General features: G+C 43.7%; 1 protein-coding gene across 3 annotated transcripts in view; it reads left to right on the forward strand.

Moving 5' to 3' along the window:
- Positions 1-21,290, forward strand: part of LOC100643056 (amyloid beta A4 precursor protein-binding family B member 1-interacting protein) — a 152,988-nt gene that overhangs the window by 80,362 nt on the left and 51,336 nt on the right. The window contains exon 1 of one of the 3 annotated variants that reach the window (XM_012314846.3): positions 5,337-6,250. The exons of the other annotated variants lie outside the window; for them this stretch is intronic. Within the exon in view, the coding sequence (XP_012170236.2) occupies positions 6,131-6,250 (120 nt within the window). The 5' untranslated portion in view covers positions 5,337-6,130. Of the gene's footprint in view, positions 1-5,336; positions 6,251-21,290 lie in introns of those variants that run through there. 3 annotated transcript variants of the gene reach the window in all.

Raw genomic sequence — 21,290 nt, forward strand, 5'->3', positions numbered from 1 at the left:
CTCTTGCGTCAGCCGACGACTTCAAAGGTCCGAAACTCAGACCATGAGCTGGTCAGCTCCATGGAACAGTCACAGTGGTTACAGCACCGGCACCACCGGTTAAAAATTAACGACGTACTTCTTCGTTCTCCCGGAGAACGTTTTTACACGATTCTCGACAACCCGACGAATTCGTGGGATTTGTTAACGTCGTGTCTCCGAAGTTTTGTGATTTTTTTCTCCCGACTGCGAGTAGTTGTAGGTTGAATTTAAATTTAAGACGAAGAAAAAAGCTGTTGTAACTTTAACTGAAATATACCCGTTAATATTTTACTAACACAAAGATGTATGAATCTTTCATCAAGCTTTTTCTCTAATTTCACTCAGTTATAAATTATATTACATAATCCTTAACATAAATTCGCAAAAACAAGCAAAATATAAATGAAACAGGTAGATGTAGCAGCTCAAAGCTGCGCATTGAACGTCATCGAATCGTGTCCATTTTTCGTTTGTACCTGAAAATGCCGTTCATTATACCGTCAAGTACCTTTACTACGAACGGCAGCTACCCGCCATATTGTCGATATCGGGGGACACACGAGCGTGGACCGTTCGCGAGAACGGTACCATCGGCATCGAAAGCGAGAAGAACCTAGGAAGCGCATTAGCTGGCCTGAAAAGTGGCACACGCGAACCAACCTGGCAACTTGTCGCGAAGGAACGAGCACACCGAGAGAAAGATACAAGTGTGAAGCTGCTCCGTGAGAAGAGTTCGGAGATTTCGACACATTGTTTCCATTCGCACCTATCTCGTCCGGGCCACGAATTTCTTGTAAACTCCCACGCGTATGGTCGCTGAGATCGTTCGAGAAACGCGAGGTCGGGCTTCTCTAGGTGCATTCAACTCGTCCCGGGCAGCGTTGGTGGGGTTTAATGGGCAGCATGTCGTTCCGTGAACACCGGCAATCATGACTTACGCGTATCGACGCGCGAGTGCGCGCGAGAGCAACCCTCGGATACGCGCGAAACGCATAGGACGCCCGAGCATAATGCCACGGGAACGCTTTACTCGTGGCCTGTTTCAATTTAATGCACAATTGCTCTCTCCGTGTCCCGCTTTGCGTTTCCTTTCTTCGCCGATCGGTTGTTTCGTTCATGTGCAGAGCCTCGTTGCTTTGTATGTGTGTTCTTGTATATGTGTTCGCGGCCGTTCGTGTGGCCTGGTTGAGTTTTCAGGATAATGCAACGACGAGAAATGCGCTCGTTGTTCCTTGTAGGTGTCACGCGGACATGATAATCATTCGCGATATGACCATTTTTACTAGCGAGCCGTGAGAAATGGATCAGATTAAATGGTTTGTAGCTTGATAATTGATTTTATATTAACGGTTCTTATTTCTCGATAATTTATATCGAGAATTGAAATCGTTTAACAACCATTTTAAGCACGTGAATTTCCTATGAAGAGACGGGATATGAGTCTTTTGAAAGGTTTATTTCTATATTTAATACTATTTTTCAGTCCTTCAATTAACGGTAGTCGTGGTTTGACTTGACCCTAGAGGCTGACTTATTCAAGCAGTGTAAAATAAAAAAGTACATTATTCATGGAATAAAATGAGATAAAATGTGAAATCGAACATTGGCTTTCCCTTTATCCCCGGACAAGACGATATTGATAAGCGCATTACGTAATCAGGAGAACAGTTCCCGTTTTCTCGAAGCGATCGCAGTAAGCTAAATTATCAAGAGCCTTCTTCCTGACGCAATTCCTGGAAAGCCGCTATTACCAACGACCGATAATCAAGCGATAACGATCGTCCGTGTCCAGCAGCGGCGAGAGTGTGCGGCTGGTAGAATGCATTTTGCATGCACCACGGTATCCCAGATTACGGCGCCGAGCGCTGTTAATTGGTGCACACAGCACGATTGCGCCAGGATGCAACTGCCGGTGTGACTGCATTCTCCTCGCTGTAGCGCTTGCTAGTCCGAATTCTTCGCGTGTTAAAATGAAACGCGAGCTCGATTCTCCACCCGCGGATAATTACTCTCATCTCGACACATGATCACACACACGATGCGAAAGCTAACGAACAAAGGAGTAATGGATATTTATACGAATCTTGCGTCTTCTCGTTGATTGGGTGCGGCAGGGAATCTTATTTGCTTTCAAATCAATAAAAAAATTGGATGTCTGTTCAAAAAGCAGGGAATAGTAATCGAATGGCAGCCATGATATTTCAATATCGATAACATCCGAATGCTATACCGTCATCACGGTCGAGAGGTTCGAAAAAAGCGAATGCAAATGCACATACATACGTATACAATGTATATACAGGAAGCAGGAGAACGCGAGAGTATCGTTTTCCAGTTCAATGCCAGGCTCGATATCGTACACTATGTTTCATCTACCAATGTCTGCATGTATCATGTATGATTCTACCTTCTACCCGAAAGGCTCCATTCGGTGGTCAGGATGTCGCTACGTGGTGCACGTAGACGACGATAACGCGGTTTCATTGCGTGCTCCGATCGAATGGCAACATCGTGGCAACGAACGAGGAGGCGAAATCAATTAACTCGGCCACGTGTGTGGACGCACACGAACCTGACCTCCCGTTTTCCATTGTACACGCGCGTAGTAGTACGCGTAGTACAACCTACAGGGTTACGTATGCCGTATACTATACGTACGTTCCCTCAGTACGTATATAGGCAGCGTTGTCCTGAACGAGCGCGGCCTGTACTCGCGTACATTAGCCGCGTGGGTTGCCATGGGCAACCCATGACTAACACACGTTCCAGCATCACGTGTCTCTCCCTGCGTCTGTCCCTTTCTCTCGTGGTTCGGCCCAGTGCCGTCTTAACTGGAGGCGCTGCGCGTCTGTCCTTTCGTCTATTTTATCACCAGTTTGCGTTATTTCTATGTTGTATTCTTATCTTTTGTACAAGAGCGATATTTTATACAAGAAAACTTTTACAAGAGAGTTGTCTTATTCGATTAGATGAAAGTTCTTCCGAAAGTTTGGGTAACCGAAGCTAATCGAGAATTTGTTCGTGCTTTGAAGATACATAAAATTTGGAAGTAAAACGAAGTAGAGGTTAGTAAATGTTTTGTTTAACGTAATTGGAAAATTTGTAGTTGCTTTTATCAATTTTTTGACAATATCACATAAAGAGATTGTATAATGATATACATAAAGTGGGTGGTTATTTCTTAACTATGTAACAAATCTGTATTTATCGAGTAATAGATAGAAACTACATAGTAGTATTATACATTGATCAATAATAAATGTGTGAAAATATGGCTACCTTTTTTCGTATGCATTTCCTAGTTACGATACTGAGGGTCAATCTTCGTCCTGTGAATTATATCCATCTTTTTCTAGGGTATTTCGCTTCTTCAAGAGCCCTAGCATCGGGTTTGCTCTTCTCCTCGTTCTTACCGTGGCATACTTGCCATTTTCATCGTCCCTCTTTCTTTCTCGATGGTACCTAGTTCAGGGATGTACCGCGGTCCATTGCGATTCAGCGATGCGTGATTTACATGGCTTACGTAATATTTCACGAATTCATGGGGTGGTCTGGAATATCGATTATTCTAATCGCTGTTGATTACTCTATTTTATTACTCTAGAGTGGTACTGCTGTAGAAGTGCTATTTATTTATGCTTCTCGAATAGTAATTTCATATTTTTCAAACTCTTTAATGTAATACCATATATGATACATTTTTACTGAGATTTATTACAATTTGTTTGAAATATCGTACATTCTAAGCTAAATCGTTAATTTTATGTACTTATAGATCTTTTATGTAAAATTCCAATCGGTGACATTACACAGAATTTTTATCCAAATTAATAATTTCGTTACCAATCCGGCTCTTCGTTACTGAGCTAAGGAATGCTTTCGTTCACTAAACAAGAGCTTCATTTGCATCAACCTAGAAGCTAATAACCTGGACGAATTCCAACATCCGATCTTACCTCTTCCATAAGATTGTTGTCACCCATATCGAGCTAGAGTGGTGGTTTCTCGCGAACGATTCTTCCTTATCGGCAATTTGGTTCTCTGTACGAATCTATATCGTGGATCCCGCGCGACCAAAGCATAAAAAAATGAAATCCCCGGCGCTAGAAGAAAGTCGCTATTTCTGGTATCCCTCGGGGCGTTAGATCCAGGGTCTCGACTGAAAACGGATCGTCCCTGAACTCGTAGCTCGTAGCGACTCCACACGAAATGGAAGGGGTCATGGAACTGCGGAGAGGGAGGAAAGGATCGAGTTGAAGAGAGACAGACAGTTCCTGGTGGGGGAGGATGAAGGACATGAGCAAGAGGAAGAGAAACGGAACAGGGATGCTGCTCTTGAACAGAGACGGTGTGCAGAGGCTAAGAAACGAAAGAGGAAGAGAAAAAATTATTCCTGGCCACCCTCGTTACGCGTCTTCTTTCCTCCTTTCTCTTTCCTCCTTTCTTCGCCTCTGTCCAGCTACGGAATATAGTTGACGTTTTTCGTGCAGCCACGGGAAAGGAAAAGCCACGTGGAAAGAGGATAGAAAACGTAGTGAAGAAAAGGGAGGTCAAACAGAAACGCGGGAGTATAGCGGTAGAAGAAAAGAGGAAGTCGGGATAGACGGGGGAAATAGAGTGGTGCTGGAGCGAGGAGGGAAGCTGTACGAAATATAGAGGACAGAGTGGTCGCGGGATAATATATACGACGAGGCTGGTAAACGAAGGACAGAGGAAGAGAGACACGGAGGGGTCGAGAGTTACCAAAGAAACAGAAACGAACGAAACGGAGAAGGAAAACGCGAGGCCAACAAAGGGTGGGAGGAAGATGGCGCAAAAGCAGCGGCATAGAACGTATAGAGAACAGAGAGGGCGCTAGAGGTGCACGGATCGCTCTAGAGTGGAACCGAGACGGGATGACGAAACTACGAGGAGGAGAAAGAAGAAATTAAACGGAGAAAGAGGCTCGAACGAGAGAGAGAGATAGACGTTAGGTCTGACGAATCATCGGAGAGGGACGGAAAATATGATGTGACTACGAGCGACCGGGAAAGAAAGACGAGAGGTAGAGGGAACGAAACGGTGAAAAGCATAAGAGAGACGGATGATTCACTGAAAAGAGCGAGAGTGAACGACGCATGGGGCTTTCACGGACACGAGAGAGAAAGTTTAGGAGCAGTCGAAAAGAGAGGGAGAGGACAGACAAGGCACGTCTAGGTAAAACAGAGCGAGAAAAGGCTGGCAGCAGCAGAGACGAGACAGAGTGCGCCCACCAAGCCGCCTCCATACCACCTCCAGCATTCCCGGCCTGCACACACAGTTGCAGCTGCACCGCCGCCGTGGCTCGCTCGTGTGCACATGCGAGACTGCGCGCGCGTCCGTCTCTCGCTCGCAATCATCTCTTGGTTCGCCGGTACGCTCTGTGTATTAACGACGCGTTCTCTTCTGGATATCGAGCCGTATAGCGTGTGAGTTTTTCCTCTCGATAAGAGAGCCTCATATTGAAAGATCTAGTCGGTCAGTTTGACTCGTGACTATCGTACGAGAAGGATCGTTTTCTCTCAATCGGATTATCGTGTCAACGTTTTTTTCACAACTTCGGAAAACTTCCTTACGAGGATTCTTTTTTTTGTAAATCGTTTTTATACTCTTCTGACAAAATCATTTTACCGCATCGTACAGTGAAACGTACAGTGAATAAGTTTTTTGGAGTTCATCGTTATCGAGGCATACACATTGGTGCACGTGTGCATCCGTGGTCCCGGTGCGCACGGTATATCGGAGCTTCGATCAACGAGAGAAGCCCAACACCTCGTTAGCGTCACGGATATATTACATAGTCGGCACGAAAAGCTTTGACATTTGGCAAATGTCAGTGACAGTCGCTGGCGGAGTGGCTTCCGCGTAATCGGAGCGTGGTTCGTGATAAACGATAAGGAAAGCGGTCGTTGTAGTTCGTTTCAGTGTTTCCCATTTCGACATACGAATCCGGCTGGTTGTTTTCATTAATCTCGTGCTACAAGATCGAATTCGAGAGGAGACATGTGATCTTGTGTTGGAAACGAGTCAGGAATAGAATCGAGAAGAAGCATCAACTGGTCTGGTCTCCGAAGGCTCAAAAGTCTTGAAGATGGACTGGATGAGAAGACAGGACATTAAGGAGGAGTCACCGGAAACTCCTACCGCTCTGACACCGGATGAACCTGACGAGTGCTACTTCGAGGAAGACACCTCGATAGACGAGGGCATGGTACGTGATTCGCGTGGCAATTGCCACTCACACTGTTTGTTTATCGAGATACAAACTCCTTTATTTGTAAATTTAAACCTTGAGAAATTGATTCGTCGAATATATTTTAGCTAAATTTCGTTTTCAGGCGCCCCCATATTTTATACACTATTTCGTATTTTCTCATAGTATTCGATGAACAGAGACAAAATATAGCAGTTTTGAATCTAAGAATAATTAAAAGCTCGTGTGTTGGAGTGGACTAGCGCGATGAAAACCGGTCCACGGCGTTCGTCGTAAAAATCGTCAATTTTCGATTACGTAACCGCGTATGGTTTATCACGTTCGAAACGCGTGTCACCATACACGCGGTCTCTTTTATTAATGGAAAAGTTTGCGTGTTAATTTAACGCGTCGCCACGCACGAGGAACGTTTCGAAAGTTCGCTCCGATCTTCACGCCGATCTCATTCCTGTCGAGCAACGTGTGAGGGCAACACCGACGTTATGCATCGATCTCAATGGAACCTTGCAGTAACGTGAAAAAGCAGCACGCTCTCTAGTATTTCGATATTAGACGTCGATAGTCAGAAATTGTGTACACTTTATGTTCGTATAGTTAACTCGATTCTATTTCATGCAACGATCATCGCCAATCTCCTAAAAATTATCGGGAATTCTCGACAGGTAGTAATTGAAATCAACGTTGCGCGCGTTACATTGGCTCACAGCTACGTAAATTCTGCGAGCTTCTTTCTTCCAGCCGTGAGGCAAACTCGCGGAGATCCACCGGGCAGGGATTTAGGTCTGCCATTAATTTTGCTTTATCTCACCTTGACCCTCCCCTCCGCGCCCCTTTTTAATCTTTACGAGGCTGCGCGAAGTAAGAAGTTATTACGACGCTTCCTTCCGGCGAGCAGCGCCGTAATTGTTATGATTTTAGCGGTGAAGTTGGAGCGGAGGAAGGTATTCTCTCTCGTTGCTTTTAAACGCTTGATGGATCTATCTGGAAGTTCTGGAATGGCACGAAGAAAGTACTATTGTTAGAATGTAATATTTCAGTGGAAGCAAAATGTTGACTCGTTCGTTACGCGTTATCTTATTTCATACTATCTTCTCTTCTTTCGAGAAGAATATTTCGTACCAAGGATGGTTTTACTTTGCAAAGTTGAATTTACGTTGTTCATTTTAGAATGAAATTTCAAATTTAGAAATTAAATCAAGCGATTCGATCTTTTTCGTGCCTTTATCGTGCAACTCCAGACCTCGTTTAAAATTCCATCTTCAACGTCCGTGCAGACTCTTCATCACCTATATTCTCATACCAGTCTGCACTCCATATTTACGATAATTTACTATCAGAAGACTGTGGATGGTTTATTTTAAACTTTCGTAGCGAGACTATCGTATGTCACCATCGGATCTTCAACCGAATCTGCACTAACAATCACGTGCAACCGTGTTTCGTTTGCGTGCAAAGTCCCTGTTAGATTCCTCGATTTCCCTAACGATACCCTCACGGAGGAGCGTCGCGATTTCGTTGCATCGATGGAGTAATGGTATCTCGAGTTACCTCCGGGTAATTGGTACGCGGGATGGTCGAATAGCATAAGCGTGCAATGGCCGTTAAGGGAAATTCGAACACGTGTCACGAACCCTTTCCTTCGACCGACAGGGCGCGAACGTTGCAACGAGCTTAAGTGGGCAACGAGAAAATGGACTCGAGTGTAAAGTTACCTCGAATCTACAGTTACGGGCATTGTTGCGGCCGTTCTGTTGCCTCTGAAGTGGCTGCTTGAATTACGGTGCTGAAGCCCCGGGCTCGATGGAGCACGGGGCCAGGCGACCGTTGTACGCACGGTTTAATAATGCGTGGCCGCGATATAAACATTTAACGCGCTCACGAAAGATCGATAGTTTGATCGTAATGTGCTTGAAACGTTGCGATCAATAAGGTCTGTCGTGTGTTGCGCAAAGGGAGAGGGGAAATTGGAGAGTCGAGCGGTATCTGCATAAAGCGTGGGAGGTAATGTAGCGATTTCGCGTTTGCAGCTGTGTTTCTGGTTTAAGGCGCTCTGCTTCGCTGTTTCGTGAAATATTTTTCATGATGTAATCGCCGTTTTCTCATTCTGATACATCGTTCTTAATTTGTCAATTGTAATACTTGTTGTCGTATGTGCAAAGCTTCTTTTGTGGTTAGAAAATATGTGGTAATTAAGCGAGGTTGAGCTTGATTGATAGAGAGGATGATTCGGAGTAACATAAGCAGTGCAATGAAAATATAAATAGATGAATATGTAGATTTCTTTTGTTGGAAACGAGATGAGTAACGAATAAAACAGCAATGCGCGGAGCATATTACGATGGACTCGATCTAAAGCATTATTAAATCGCAACATTCAACCATCCAATCTCCTTCACCGAAACATTCTTCGCGCTTCCGTTCCTCGTACTTAACGATCGAGCTCGCTGCAAACCAGCAGTGAAAAAAAAATCGTGTTACAGATTAAGCTAATTACCCATGTAACCCGTGTTCGTTATCTGTTTCGTGTTTTGGTGAACGCTCGTGGCCACGCGGCGAATACATCGAACGAGGATCAGCGACGTCGCGGTTATCGCAGCAGCGTACCGGCGAAAGACGGAAGTCACGTGAACTCTGGTAGCCTCTGTTCAGTATCAGAGACGGGCACGGGCTCGTTTTTTCTTCCTAGACCCGAGCTCGATAAGAGGAAACGATAAAAGTCGTTGGAAGCCGCTTCGAAACCTTGGCAACGTCGTGCTTCCAGACCAAAGGGCCAAGGATGATTCAGCGCCAGCTGCACGGCCGAGGGCCGCCTAAACTCGCCCTCGAAAATTTGTTAGTCAAAATCGAAGGAAAAGGTGGACACACACGATCGATCCTCTTCGTGACGCGCTTCGAGAGACACGCGTTCCTCTCGAACACTCTTCCGTCCGCAAATTACACCACGAGATTTATAGCTCGCCACGTTGTTTTTTCGCCGTCGATCGTGAACGATCGCTCCGCGGAATTGGTATAATTTATGAATTGCGCCGCCTTGCCGCACTCCTTGTCTCGGTAAATCATGCGGTGTCGCGTGATTACCCGCTATCTCGTGTTTTCCTTTTTTCCTACTCGTTACACGGACAATGCCGCACGAAGACGACTTTTTGACGGTCTATCGTGGGCGGTTTCCAGAGGATGTCTACTCGTTGGGATATATTACCGTAGAAAAAGGAAAAACGTGTATAGAGAAAATAAACGAGGCTATTAACATGCCAGAGTGGAAATCTATCGCTACTCCCGGCAAGCACTATGTTCTATTATAATTAATTTTCTGTTCGAACATCGACGAACTTTAAAAATCTAACCGAAACATCAAACGTTGAGTATGATCATAATCGGCGTGCAGTTGTGTATCGAACATCTGTTACTATTGCTGAGAAACACCATATTCCACGTATTTACGATATTTTCCCAATTGTATCAACTCCAACAGACTTCAACAAACCTAAAAATCTGCTCGTCGAAACATCAAACGTCGAGTACGATTACAATCCGTACTCAGACCGGGGAGTTGGTAGTTAAAGCGATTTCCACGAAAGCGAAACGAGGTAGTATGACAGCATCGAACGCGAATGCCCGGAGATGGAGGGAAATATAATTTCAATCGCAAAGAGGAGGGAACCCATAGGCAGTGCGGCGCTGCAGGCAGAATACCAGGGGGATGTTGGCGACCAGTCACCGTGGCTGCTCACCCTCTCATCCTGTGCTTCCACGTTGTGGGGGATGAAGCATGACTCACCGGGTGCCACCAACCCTGTTTTTCGGCTGTCTCGTGCCGGGAATCCACCCTAGAACGGTCTCTCTCCCTCACGGATCAAACGGAACGAGGAGAGAACGAGCATTATCATAATCCGTGTCGACAGGCTGTAGAAAAAAAATATGGAGTCAGCCACGCTCAGGTGTCGTTTGTCTGTCGTTGTTTGCCACGCTAGCCGAAAGAATCCGAGTCACGATGACTTGGGGTGGGTCGTCACAGACGACTGGATTGCTTTGGAAGTTAACGCGATGGCTCTAATTCCTGTTTGCGGAGATGAGAACTGATCTGTCACGTACCACGACGAAACCGTTCTTCTTTCCTTTATTAACAGCTTTGAATCAGGAGAGTTAGCTCTCTTGAACAGCTCTCGTGAGTAGCTCGGATTTATCGATTGATTTTTGTGCAGGAGCTTTCGATTCTGGATTGGATGGATTTGTATACTTTATCGCAATGTTACGAATACTTGAGTTTCTTTCTCAATTTTATAAAATTACCTACAAACTGATGGAAAAGATATTTGGAAATTCTGTTTTTATAAGTACGTAGGATCTTACGAAAAAGGCCATCAACACACCGGAAACTCTTTTCTCTGTTATTCAAACAAAAACTCCGCGACCAAAAAGAATCTCACATCGTTGCACAATAAAAAGCTCTCATCCTCGTATCACCATACTGAACTAATATATCTTAAAGCACTCGTGTCTACATTTAAAGAACAAAAACTTGTAGATCCATTTCTTTTTCATCGTCCAGCTGTATTTCGAATCGTAGGCTTAGAAACAACGAGTGGAATAAAATAGAAAAAAGAACGTTGCCGTCCACACGTGGCTGAGAGGGGTCAATGGTATCGTCATCGCGTTTGCTTAACGAATTAATCTCATTATTTTCGTTCGTCTTGCTTTCCATGCCCTAGATAGCATAGCAAGAGAGAGGGCGGGCAGTGTACGTGAAATGGCATCTGGAAAAGCTCGCATCTGCTATGCAATACGAAGAAACGAGTTTCGATGTCGAAAAGAGATTACGAACCTTTCGAAGGAGGAGGAATACGCTGGATTTATGCGTTTCCTTTGGGCGTACTTGAGGCCGATATGCGCTTTCGGACGATCATTATTGCACGAAGACGACTAGACTGTGGGGCGAACGAGCTCCGCGCACCCTCCATACTTCAAGGACGGAGGTTATCTTTTATCATCCCTCGATTCAATCGATCGCCGAGGAGAAATTATTATCTGTTTTGGTAGACAGCTGGAACAGAGAATTCACTTTTTTATCTCGATTCCAGTCTACTCAATTGGCACGAGCTTCTTGGAAGCTCGTAATATACTCGTTTATCGAATCACTTTTTATTTGTGACGAATTGATTTCGTTAAATCTCTACGCGGTTTATTTTATTATTGTTTTCTTTTGAAATCCTCTCATTTCGTATAGTTATACACTTACTTAGAATTAAGCGATTCAACAGACATATCGATCGACTTGACGAAATTGAGAACTACAGAAAAGCGATGATAAGATTTATTTAATTGAATATAGAACGCATATAGAACGTCCAAAGTATAACACTCGTTAGAATAGTAGGTGAAACAAATCTCTATTTAGATTTCTATTTCTTTAGTTATTCAGATCACAATCACAAATATCTACTTTAACTTCCAAAAAGTGCACCATCGTTCACAACGAAGCAAACTTTTACAATCCAAATCGGTCAACTGTACAATGCAACTGTAAAATAATCAATGTTTCCCTCGATGTCGCAGCGTACTATGTCATGCAGCCATAGTTTTCCGATAGCGTGACTCGGATTTGGATTTTCAGTCGTGAAGGCTGTAATTTGAAATTCATACAACAACATCCGATGAATCGAAGTGGACATAACGCGACGAGCAGACACGTTGCTTCGAACGATTTGCCAAACGCGAGCCGACGTGATATCGATTCACCAGGCCCGATGGACCTTTTTGCTTAGCGTTGCAAGGGGATTCTGCGACTGGTCGGCCATTCGGTGCAAAAACCTCGCCAAAGAGAAAGAGAGAGAGAGAGAGAGAAAGATCTCGGCGTGGGCGAATGGTTATTATTGCTTGGCGCCAGACTGGAGGGGTCTCCATACTAAGAACGTGTTTCAACTTCGCTATTCTCTCGCGAACGAAAGAATCGCGGGCGAAAGCGATGGAATCATCGACAGCCTCGGGGATATCGTGCACTTTCGACCCCTTCGTTCTTCTAACCGATCACACTCGTTCGATATCGTAGGTCTATTGTTTATTCGAAATTACTGTAATCGCCTAGGTGAGAGAGTTTCAAAAAAATTGGAAGTATTTGTTGCTTTTCTTGTTCCATTGTAAAATGGATTCGCGTGTTGTTATTAACCTTGTAACGACCTTCGATTTTCTGTGTTTCAATTACGCTTTCGCTTTTTAGATGAGATTATTTCGTTTTAGGAATAGCTAGGGCTTGATTATTCAGATTTTTCTATAGACAAGTTGAAACGATCGCCGTGGTGACGGTCGTAAATTTAACGAGAAGTGGTCGTTGCCACCATTAGGAATTTCTGGTTGTTCAGACTGGTTTGTAGCTCTACCTAGACCTGATTAGATTCTTTATGGAATGTCATTTATCACAAAGTCGAGGTTCTCGTGGTTTCAACCACGGTATCGGTTAGACTTAAAGCGAGGACGACACTTTGATGAAAGTAGGAAGAAGCATCCTTCGTAAGCCAATTAAACACCTCGTTACGGTCCACACGATATTGGACATTCTCGTTCCTTTCTTTCTATTCGAAAAAGGGAAGGCAAATTGATACGTTTACAACATAGAGTATCAGGTTGATGTTTTCTCTTCGAAGCTAAGGTTTCCTGAGTTAAACTGTGCCGAGCTTCAGCTGTCAAACGAAGCAAATATTTTTAAGCTTAGGATAATGTAGTTTGGCTTAGCTTTCCGGTAGATCGCTGGCTTCAGAAACTCGCGCATTCCTTGGGGTATCCTGCTGGATTCCGGGGCTGACGCGCTATATTTTCTAAGTGGATTCGCCTGATAATACGGAACGCTGGTAATATAGTTAAACCGAGGGATCGAGTAAATTCTCTTGATTTTCCCGACGATTCCATCTTAGATTCTCTATCTAACGAGCGCGATTCCGCGTCTCGGAGAACTGGACAATCGCGAAACGTCGCGCAGATAACCTCGACCGCGAGGGTATCGGCTTTCTTATTGTCACCCCAGCTGCAGGAGGAACGTAACGCGAGACGTAGCCGCAGAATGTCGCGGCCAGATTACGACAGCCATTTCTATGTGCATTCTCGCCCCGCGCGGCGTAACGGTTATGGACGGACGTAAGATGTTGCACACCGCGCTCGGCTACGTTATACGCGCTGTAAGAGAAATTGGAGAGCAGTTGGATGAACTCTACCAGGTATTGTATCTGTATGCTGGTTTCGGTTTTAATAAAATTGTCTTTTACCGTGAACTACGAAGACGAGGAAAATCTTTAAATATTAGCAGGTGAATGTAAACCCGAAAAATGTAAGAGGATTTTTCAGAAATTGAAGAAACTACCTGTTCGGGATTTTTTTAAATAGTTTATAGCTATATTTCAACTTGTACTGTACCGCAGAAAGCCATCGTGAAACATCAGCATAGCTGCCACGATCGCTAAAAAAATCTCGGATCAACGTTCTAATGCCGCTCTTCAAACGTTTCGACATCTCAGTATATAGGAAGGAACGGTTAGAAACGGTGTGGATTTCCCGATTCCGGGCGATACACCGGTAACATTGAGAGAAGATCGAGAACCAATGCGAATCTTGCGCAGCCCTTTCACAAAGGCACGGATTTCCCAGGGTATCGTTGTGTAGGTGGATCGGGCAGAGAACGAAGAGACGAAGATGCGATGAAGAGACAATGCGAGGATTACAGACTCGTCGCGTCAAGACCCATCATCGTGTTCTCCCTGCGAGTGCTCCCGGGTGCTCCGGTTCGCTCTCGTGGCTCACAAAAGGGTGCTTTTTCACACGGAAATGCCAGCACGACACTCGGGGCCGGATTAATCGAGCGGAACGAGTAGCGCGCGCTATGGAACACTCGACGAACAGCGGCCACGATCCGCGATCGTTTCTCATTGTTCCATGTCCGCCTCGTGATTCTCAGGCGAACGCGATTCCCTGGCGTGCTCCTGATTAAACACGTGATTACGAAACTCGGGAACCTGTTACCGTTTCGCGATCGAAAGCCGATCGGTTGTCGATTGCTTTTTCGTCCACGAATTGGAGATCTTTCGACATGCGAGATTGACCTTTTCGTGGTTGCCCGATTTAGAATGAACGTGTATAGCGATTCGGGAAGAAAAAGAGGGAGGAGGTAAAAATGGTTAGAAAGTTGTAAATTTTGTTTTGATATGTTTCATGATGTTTATTCGAGTGGGTTCTACAGTGTAGGATATTATCTTTTTGATTTGTTTGATTGTAAGAATTATTGGTGCTACAAAATAAGTCTTTTTCCTTTTTATGGATGGATTGCACGTTAGTAGGGAGGGGCAGATATTTTGTAGAGGCCAAAGGTCTTGTGTAGTTGTTTGGTTTCTTTTTAACGTTAGCCGATAATAACCGACGTTCTGGCTAATTATTATGAATAGTACGTTTGTCATGTCGTGACTCAGTGCTGATAGTGAATCATTGGTCGTAAATAGTTGGTCGTAAATATTTGAGACAAGTCAAAATACTTAACGCTAACCCCATAGAATCATCCAAATATTAGAAACATGACATCTACGAGCAGTAGCCAAATTCCTGTCGTAAGAAATGATCGTGCATATTACGAGCATATTAGGCATAAGCTGGCACGTGGAAACTCCACAAATCCGTCGACGAAAAGCTTTACGTGACTAAGCACGTTCACGCCAGTCGTTTGACCGTGACCGTACATAACCTTTGCTCCTTTCAGTTCCTGCGCCGTGCTTCCTTCCTCTGTTTCTTCCTCGCGAATGTGATTTCACCAGTTCAGAAACTTCTCGACGCTGGACTTTGAAACTTGGTAACTTTGAAACACGCTAGTTCGTAAGAGCGTCGAGGGAGCTTTTCGAAAGATCAAACATTACGACAATGCCCCTTCGATGTTAGCCGAACTTGGATGTTTGGAGAGCATGTCACTGCTGGCATTCCTGTAGAGGACCGACCATATTCTATACTTAGAGAACATCGTAACGGTACTGGAGGGCGAGGTTCCGACGAAGGTAGCTCGTTACCACGAAGATTATCTCGATCTAACGTCCAGTCTACAGTTTGAGGAATTTTACGCGATCATTAGGTTGCGGACACGGAGCATTCTTACGTATTTTTCTTTTTATCTCAACAGGAATCTAACCAGAACATGCCTTTAAAACGCCTTTAAATCGTATTATTACCGGTTCTCACAATTTTTTTCTTTTTTTTTCTTTTTTTAGATGCATCATTAGTCTAGCAAGAATATGAAATAGTTTCGAAGATCATGGTTTTTCTCCAAGATGTTGAAATTTAGATAGAAGCGAATGCAAGTTAGAATAGGTATGATTCAGCTGCTTTCGCTTTTCATTCTGCTCGCGCGAAGACTGCTGCGAGTGAAACACGTTCTTCGTATCATTATTCAACGCCAATGGATAGGCTCTTTCCTTGAAACATCTCACATACGATGATCTCATTTGGTGTGGATTATACTAGAATTTTCTATCGTTCCAGTTTTTCAGAATATCTAGAATATCTATACATTTCTCTAAACATCTATATCGATACATTTCTAAAAGTATTCAACGCTGTTATATCAAATCTTTATTTGTATCAACTTTTAATCATACAATCAAATTTAATACTAGAACTATCGCATCAGTCAAAATGACTGGTTTCACAGTTTTATTTTAAAGTTCCTATTATGTGTTACATTTTCTCCCGCAATGATGTAACTACTTTTGCAGCGATGACTAAAGGAATAATATAATGGATTTTCTTTTTTCCTTCCTTTAGGTATTCAAAATGAAAATAATTTTGTATCATAACTACTTATACCAATACCAGTCAAAATAACTGGATCTTATCGAAGTGTAAAAGGGTCCTATAATCTGTTTACCGAACCCGATTGTAACCAGTTTCCTGCGTATGTCATTCAACATGATAGTGTCAATTATCAGAAAAATTCCGGATCGATCATCAGATCGCTAGATGTTAATCAAATATTCGACAGGAGTATTTATCGCGTGAGCAACATGCAACGAAATGCGGTTGATTTAAGTTTTCTTTCCAAGTAAGTTGCACCGGAGAGTGTTAGCAAGTTTAGTACTTAATCTGTTATCGCTGGTGGGAATTCCGAGACCCTCCGAGTGCACTTATTTTTATCGTCGACGTCCCAAATCGTGAGCAGCCGCTTTTATTTTCGACGGCGAGACAGTTTCATTGACATACACGGCGCCCCATTTCTTTCGCTTTCCGAGGGTGAACCGTGTTCCCTTTATGGAGTGATTACTCGCGCTTCAAGATGAAGTCGAGGTTTTCGGATGACTTGTCACGAGCCCCTGACACTTCGAAATTGTTTCGTTTTCTCTTTACTTCTTTTTCTACATCTGGGTAATTTTATATCTTCATGCGGAAGCCTCATCCCTTCGAAGAATAATTTGAGAAGTTAAAGAAAAATAACGGCGCAGTAACGTTGCAATTCAATATTAAAGTTCGAACCAGTTAAAAAATTCATTGGCATGTTTTCCTGAGAAATATTCGTTCTAAAATGCTTTATATTCCTCTGAACATTCGCGGCTTAATCTCCGAGTTTCCACACGCGTTTGAACTTCCTCTTCAGGCGCCATTAGAACATTCCGACGTGAGTTCGTAATAGCATTCCGATATGTGCGAACAACTCTTGTTTCAACATCGTTTTCCGAGTTTCCAGTGTTACTAAATATTTCTATTACTACTAATAACAATAACAATATTACTAAATCACTTCGTTTTCTCGCTCTTTTTTCTTTGAATCCAAATCCTTTTCTAAAATCTAAAATCCAAAGAAAAGATTCACAACAAATTTTGGAGATAGATAAGATAATTCTAATATTCTTTCGTTTGAAACTGTAGGGTGAGTTTCCATCGCTTGATATTTCTTCGTGACGTTAAGGATTTTATAAACTTCATCCGAGTCTCCTTCGATTCTACTCTTCTCTTAAAAATTTCCAATCGAATCAATTTATTTCTCTAACAAACTGAAACTGCCGGTTCAACCCCAATCGCTCGAAATCTCTCGAAATTTCTTCCGATTCAAGATCGACGACGTCCATTGTCCAGCTTCGTGCGTTAAAAATCTCGTCCGTTTTCAGCTGGACCATCACGTTCCTCCTATTTCTAGAATCGTTTCCGTGCTGGGATTTCTATTTACAGGTAAACCTAGTGGACGGAATCGTCCGTGTAATCTGCGCGAACGTGATCCGGGAGGTAGGAACTGGAGTCGGAACCCGGCTCGGAACCCGTACTAGAACTATTCGAGCTTAGATCGCGAAGGTTGCGAGCAGAATGCAATCCGCAGATGTCGAGCAGCTGCCGCGGCAAATTGCTTTCGTGTCTTGCATTTAATCCCGCATTGGTAGCTTCTCTAGGCAAGCGTCGACGACGAACGGGACGCCACAGCTGGCAGGGACTTTCAAATCCGACAATGCTCGTAGCCGCGTGCCCTGGGATAATATTTCCCAGCCGAGAGCTCGACACCCAGGGGGAAACTAGCTTCCTGTTTCACGACCTTCGTTCCATTTTACGATGCTGCATCGGTACAAAATCCTTTTTTCGTTTGCGACCGAAATGGAGAATTTTCGAGTTATTTCTGGAGTCTTGGAAGGTTACAGTCTGTTACAAGAGTTTCATGTTACGCCTACCGAATTCTACATACCTGACTTACCCAAGAAACAGAAAACGCGTTTTGCTAGAAAACTATTTTTTTCTTTTTTTTTTTTCAATTAAAATACTTAATTTCAAGACACTTAATTCACAGTGATCTTGGAGAAAACTTTATTTATTGAAAACATTTTCCATCTTATTTTTCGACAATTCTAACCATATCCTAATATCGTCAGGATTCGGCTCTTTTTTTTTTCCAAACGAGCAAACCCGAACGAACAGCAGGGGAAGCAGACTATCACAGAAACAAAGTAGTTTCGGGGTATTCGTGGAAACTTTCGAATTTCGGCTCGTTACACGAAGCACGTTTTCAGTCCGGTTTCGACGATGGGGTTCGTTTCGCACTCGGGTCCGTCGAGTAACTTCGTTTAATCGCTCGCACCCTCGCGGCCTCGTCGCGATTTTATCGGGCGATATTTTATCGAAGGGGAGAGAAGTTGAGTTTAACGATGGACAAGCGGAAAAAGTTTCGTAATAATTTCACGAATTTCGTTCGTCGTCGGGATTTTTGTCGAAGAGGATGAGGAAGGGGGCAGATTGAAAATCAACCGGCCGTCGTCGGTAATTATTTCGACGAAAGGAAGAAAAAGAAAAAGAACGAGGTAGATGCCGAAGAAAGATCGTGAGGCATCGTGCTTTCCGGTGTTTCTATTTTGAAGATGCCTTCGTGCCGCCGCTTGTATAATGTGGCTCGATGTTACGTTAGGTTCGTGCCGCCATTGTCCAGCGGATTGCCTCGTAAAATCTAATACTTTGTATTCGGATTAGACGGGTTTAAGGGCTCGTAACAAAAGCAGCAACCCTGGGGCGCGGCAGAAATCATTTCCTAGGCGAGTCAAAGGGAGATTGGGAAGAGAGATGGTGTCTGATTACGGCCTTCTTTATTGGCGTCCTTATCGTTTGGACAAATAATTATTGCCCTTGAAGTCGTGAAAAAGTTATCTGACATGAATTTTTTATTCGTACTTGTTTCTTACATCGTGAATATTTTCATTTGTCGATAGAATATTGAAATGTTCACCGAAACGAAATATTCATCGATAAAGCGACGATAGGGGTTTGGTAAACATTTTTGTAATTTTAGCAAAATTACCATATTACCGTGAAAATCTGTTTGTTTGTCCCTATCTGTTTGTTTGATGCTATCTGAATGCCCATAAAAATAGGGTTTATTTAAAAGTAGTAGGATTTATTTAAAATTCGAAGCGAAATAATGGTTACTGACTTGTACAAAGGTAATGGCACAAGAGATAGTGTTCAAATCTTGTTTTCAGATGTTACTATCGCAACATTCTATTGTTGCTATCTGGGCCGTAAAAATTTAAGGAGGGCTAAAGTGATCTCATACGTCCTTCGATACTGAATTTCTTATACACACAGCGTGGACAGTGTATATCTACAAAGGTAAAAATTTTATTTTGTATCTTTCTGGTAACGAAAGAATATCGATATCGAAAGTCGATGACAACTTTCGCGAAACATTTCGCAATTGACGACCAGAATCATCAGGCTTGCAGAAAGTTTTTTATTTGTTATATCGAAAGGAGCTAAAAAACGTTATTCGCGCGCAGCTGAAGGTGCCTCCCAATTAAGAGTTACCATCGGTTTGTGAGAAAATCGCAAAGGGTTGCCAGTTTATCAAGCCACGACGATCTTCTTTTCGCAGCTGGACATCTTCCGGAAGTTCGGAGGCGTAACGAATCGGAGGTTGCGGCGTGTCGATCGCGAAGATCGTCGTTCCAATGAACGAACTCGACGATATGCCAGGCTCGTTCGCTAGGTTAACAGCCGCTTCCGGAAATTTAGTAAATTGTATGCGCGCCGGCGTGGCGCGTGCCTCCGCATAAATTGCCTCTGCATGCAACCCCTTTCGCGCTACCCTTCCTTCCCTTCTCGCCTTCGGTCACTGTTTTCCTGCGTGCAGCCAACGCCGAAAATAAATTCGCGCCGCTGCCCTGGGCCAGATAATGAGCGTTATCGCTGCCACGTCTCCGCATCGAGATTAATCGCGAATTTAAATGCGTTCACAGTGCCGATCCGAGGGGTAGATTCGACTGACCCGTCATCCTGCCGGCGGGGCTCGGTTAGGCTTTCGACTTTGTCGATGAGCTGGCTGAACAGATAAGGGCTAATTGAATATCTCGTTGTACTTTCGGATGATTTCTGAAAATGGATCGTTTGGTAGGTGGAGATAGTGTCACGGATTACGGTTTTGGGATTTATCTCAAAGAAGGAGGAACACTTATCAGCAATAAGTTTCACTTCTCTCGTTAGGTGGCCCAACAGCGAGACGCAGGTTTAAGGAAAAGAATGTTAAGTGCCCGGTTCTATTTAGTCTAAAGCCTCTTTAATCTAGTATATACGGCACGTAGTTTAAAATAACGTTGGAGAATTTATTTGGTTGCATGGGAAAACGTGTGCACGTTTGTGTACATTTCATAGGAGAACGTAGTTGATAAAGAGCTCGGTCTAGAGTGACTTAGGAGGAAAGAAACATGCGAAGAGTGAATTGGTTATGAATAGAGCGAAAGATTTCAAACGATCTTGCCTCGATTTTAATATTACCGATATCTTATTACTAGACTGTGTATTTTCGTTTTCCTTCTGTTTCGAAATAAGAGACAGGGCTTGAACGAAAGCAAATTCCAATCAAGCTCTATTATTACCTTGAACAATCGCACGAGCTCGTATAAAGTAGCCACGAAACCCTAACGAACGCCCTAACTAATTCACGTACATTATTTTATTTCTCCCCTTGGCACAGTGAAAGCACGCAATTAAAGGGCTATTGTACGCCCATCGCATCAAAAACCGAAATATCATCCCTCGCGGGCACGAAAAATATTGACACGACCGGAGTGGTTGTCCGTATTGGAACACAATATGTAACGAGGAAGAAAAAGACGAAGCAGAGAAAGCGAGAACGACTAGAGAAGAGCGAGAAGTAACGGTGAAAGGGAAAAGGAAGGGAAGCACGGTGGTTGCGTGGGCGTAGTCCAACGCAAACAGAGGAACGCGTATCAGTACAATAAGTTATAACAAATGGTTACCGCGGTCGTTCTCTTTTCCTCGTTTCCCTCCTTTTCACTCGTATAAGAAAGTTTTAGAAGTATAGTAAAGGTGTAACAGAGACAGGGAGAAAAAGGGAGGAAGGCACGGAGAGGACGCGTAAGAGGGCGCAAAGAAGAGAACGGTGCCACGCCTCGGTATATAAAAATATCGGGCGGCAGTAGGCGTTTAAATAAGCTTCCAGCCACGTCTACGCGAGTCCTCGAAAGCGAGACGAGAAAAAGGAGCGTCGCTTGTCTCCACGTGGAATGAGAAATGACTCGCGAGAGGATATATC

This window comes from Bombus terrestris, chromosome 12, assembly GCF_910591885.1.
Source record: "Bombus terrestris chromosome 12, iyBomTerr1.2, whole genome shotgun sequence".
Lineage (NCBI taxonomy): Eukaryota > Metazoa > Arthropoda > Insecta > Hymenoptera > Apidae > Bombus > Bombus terrestris.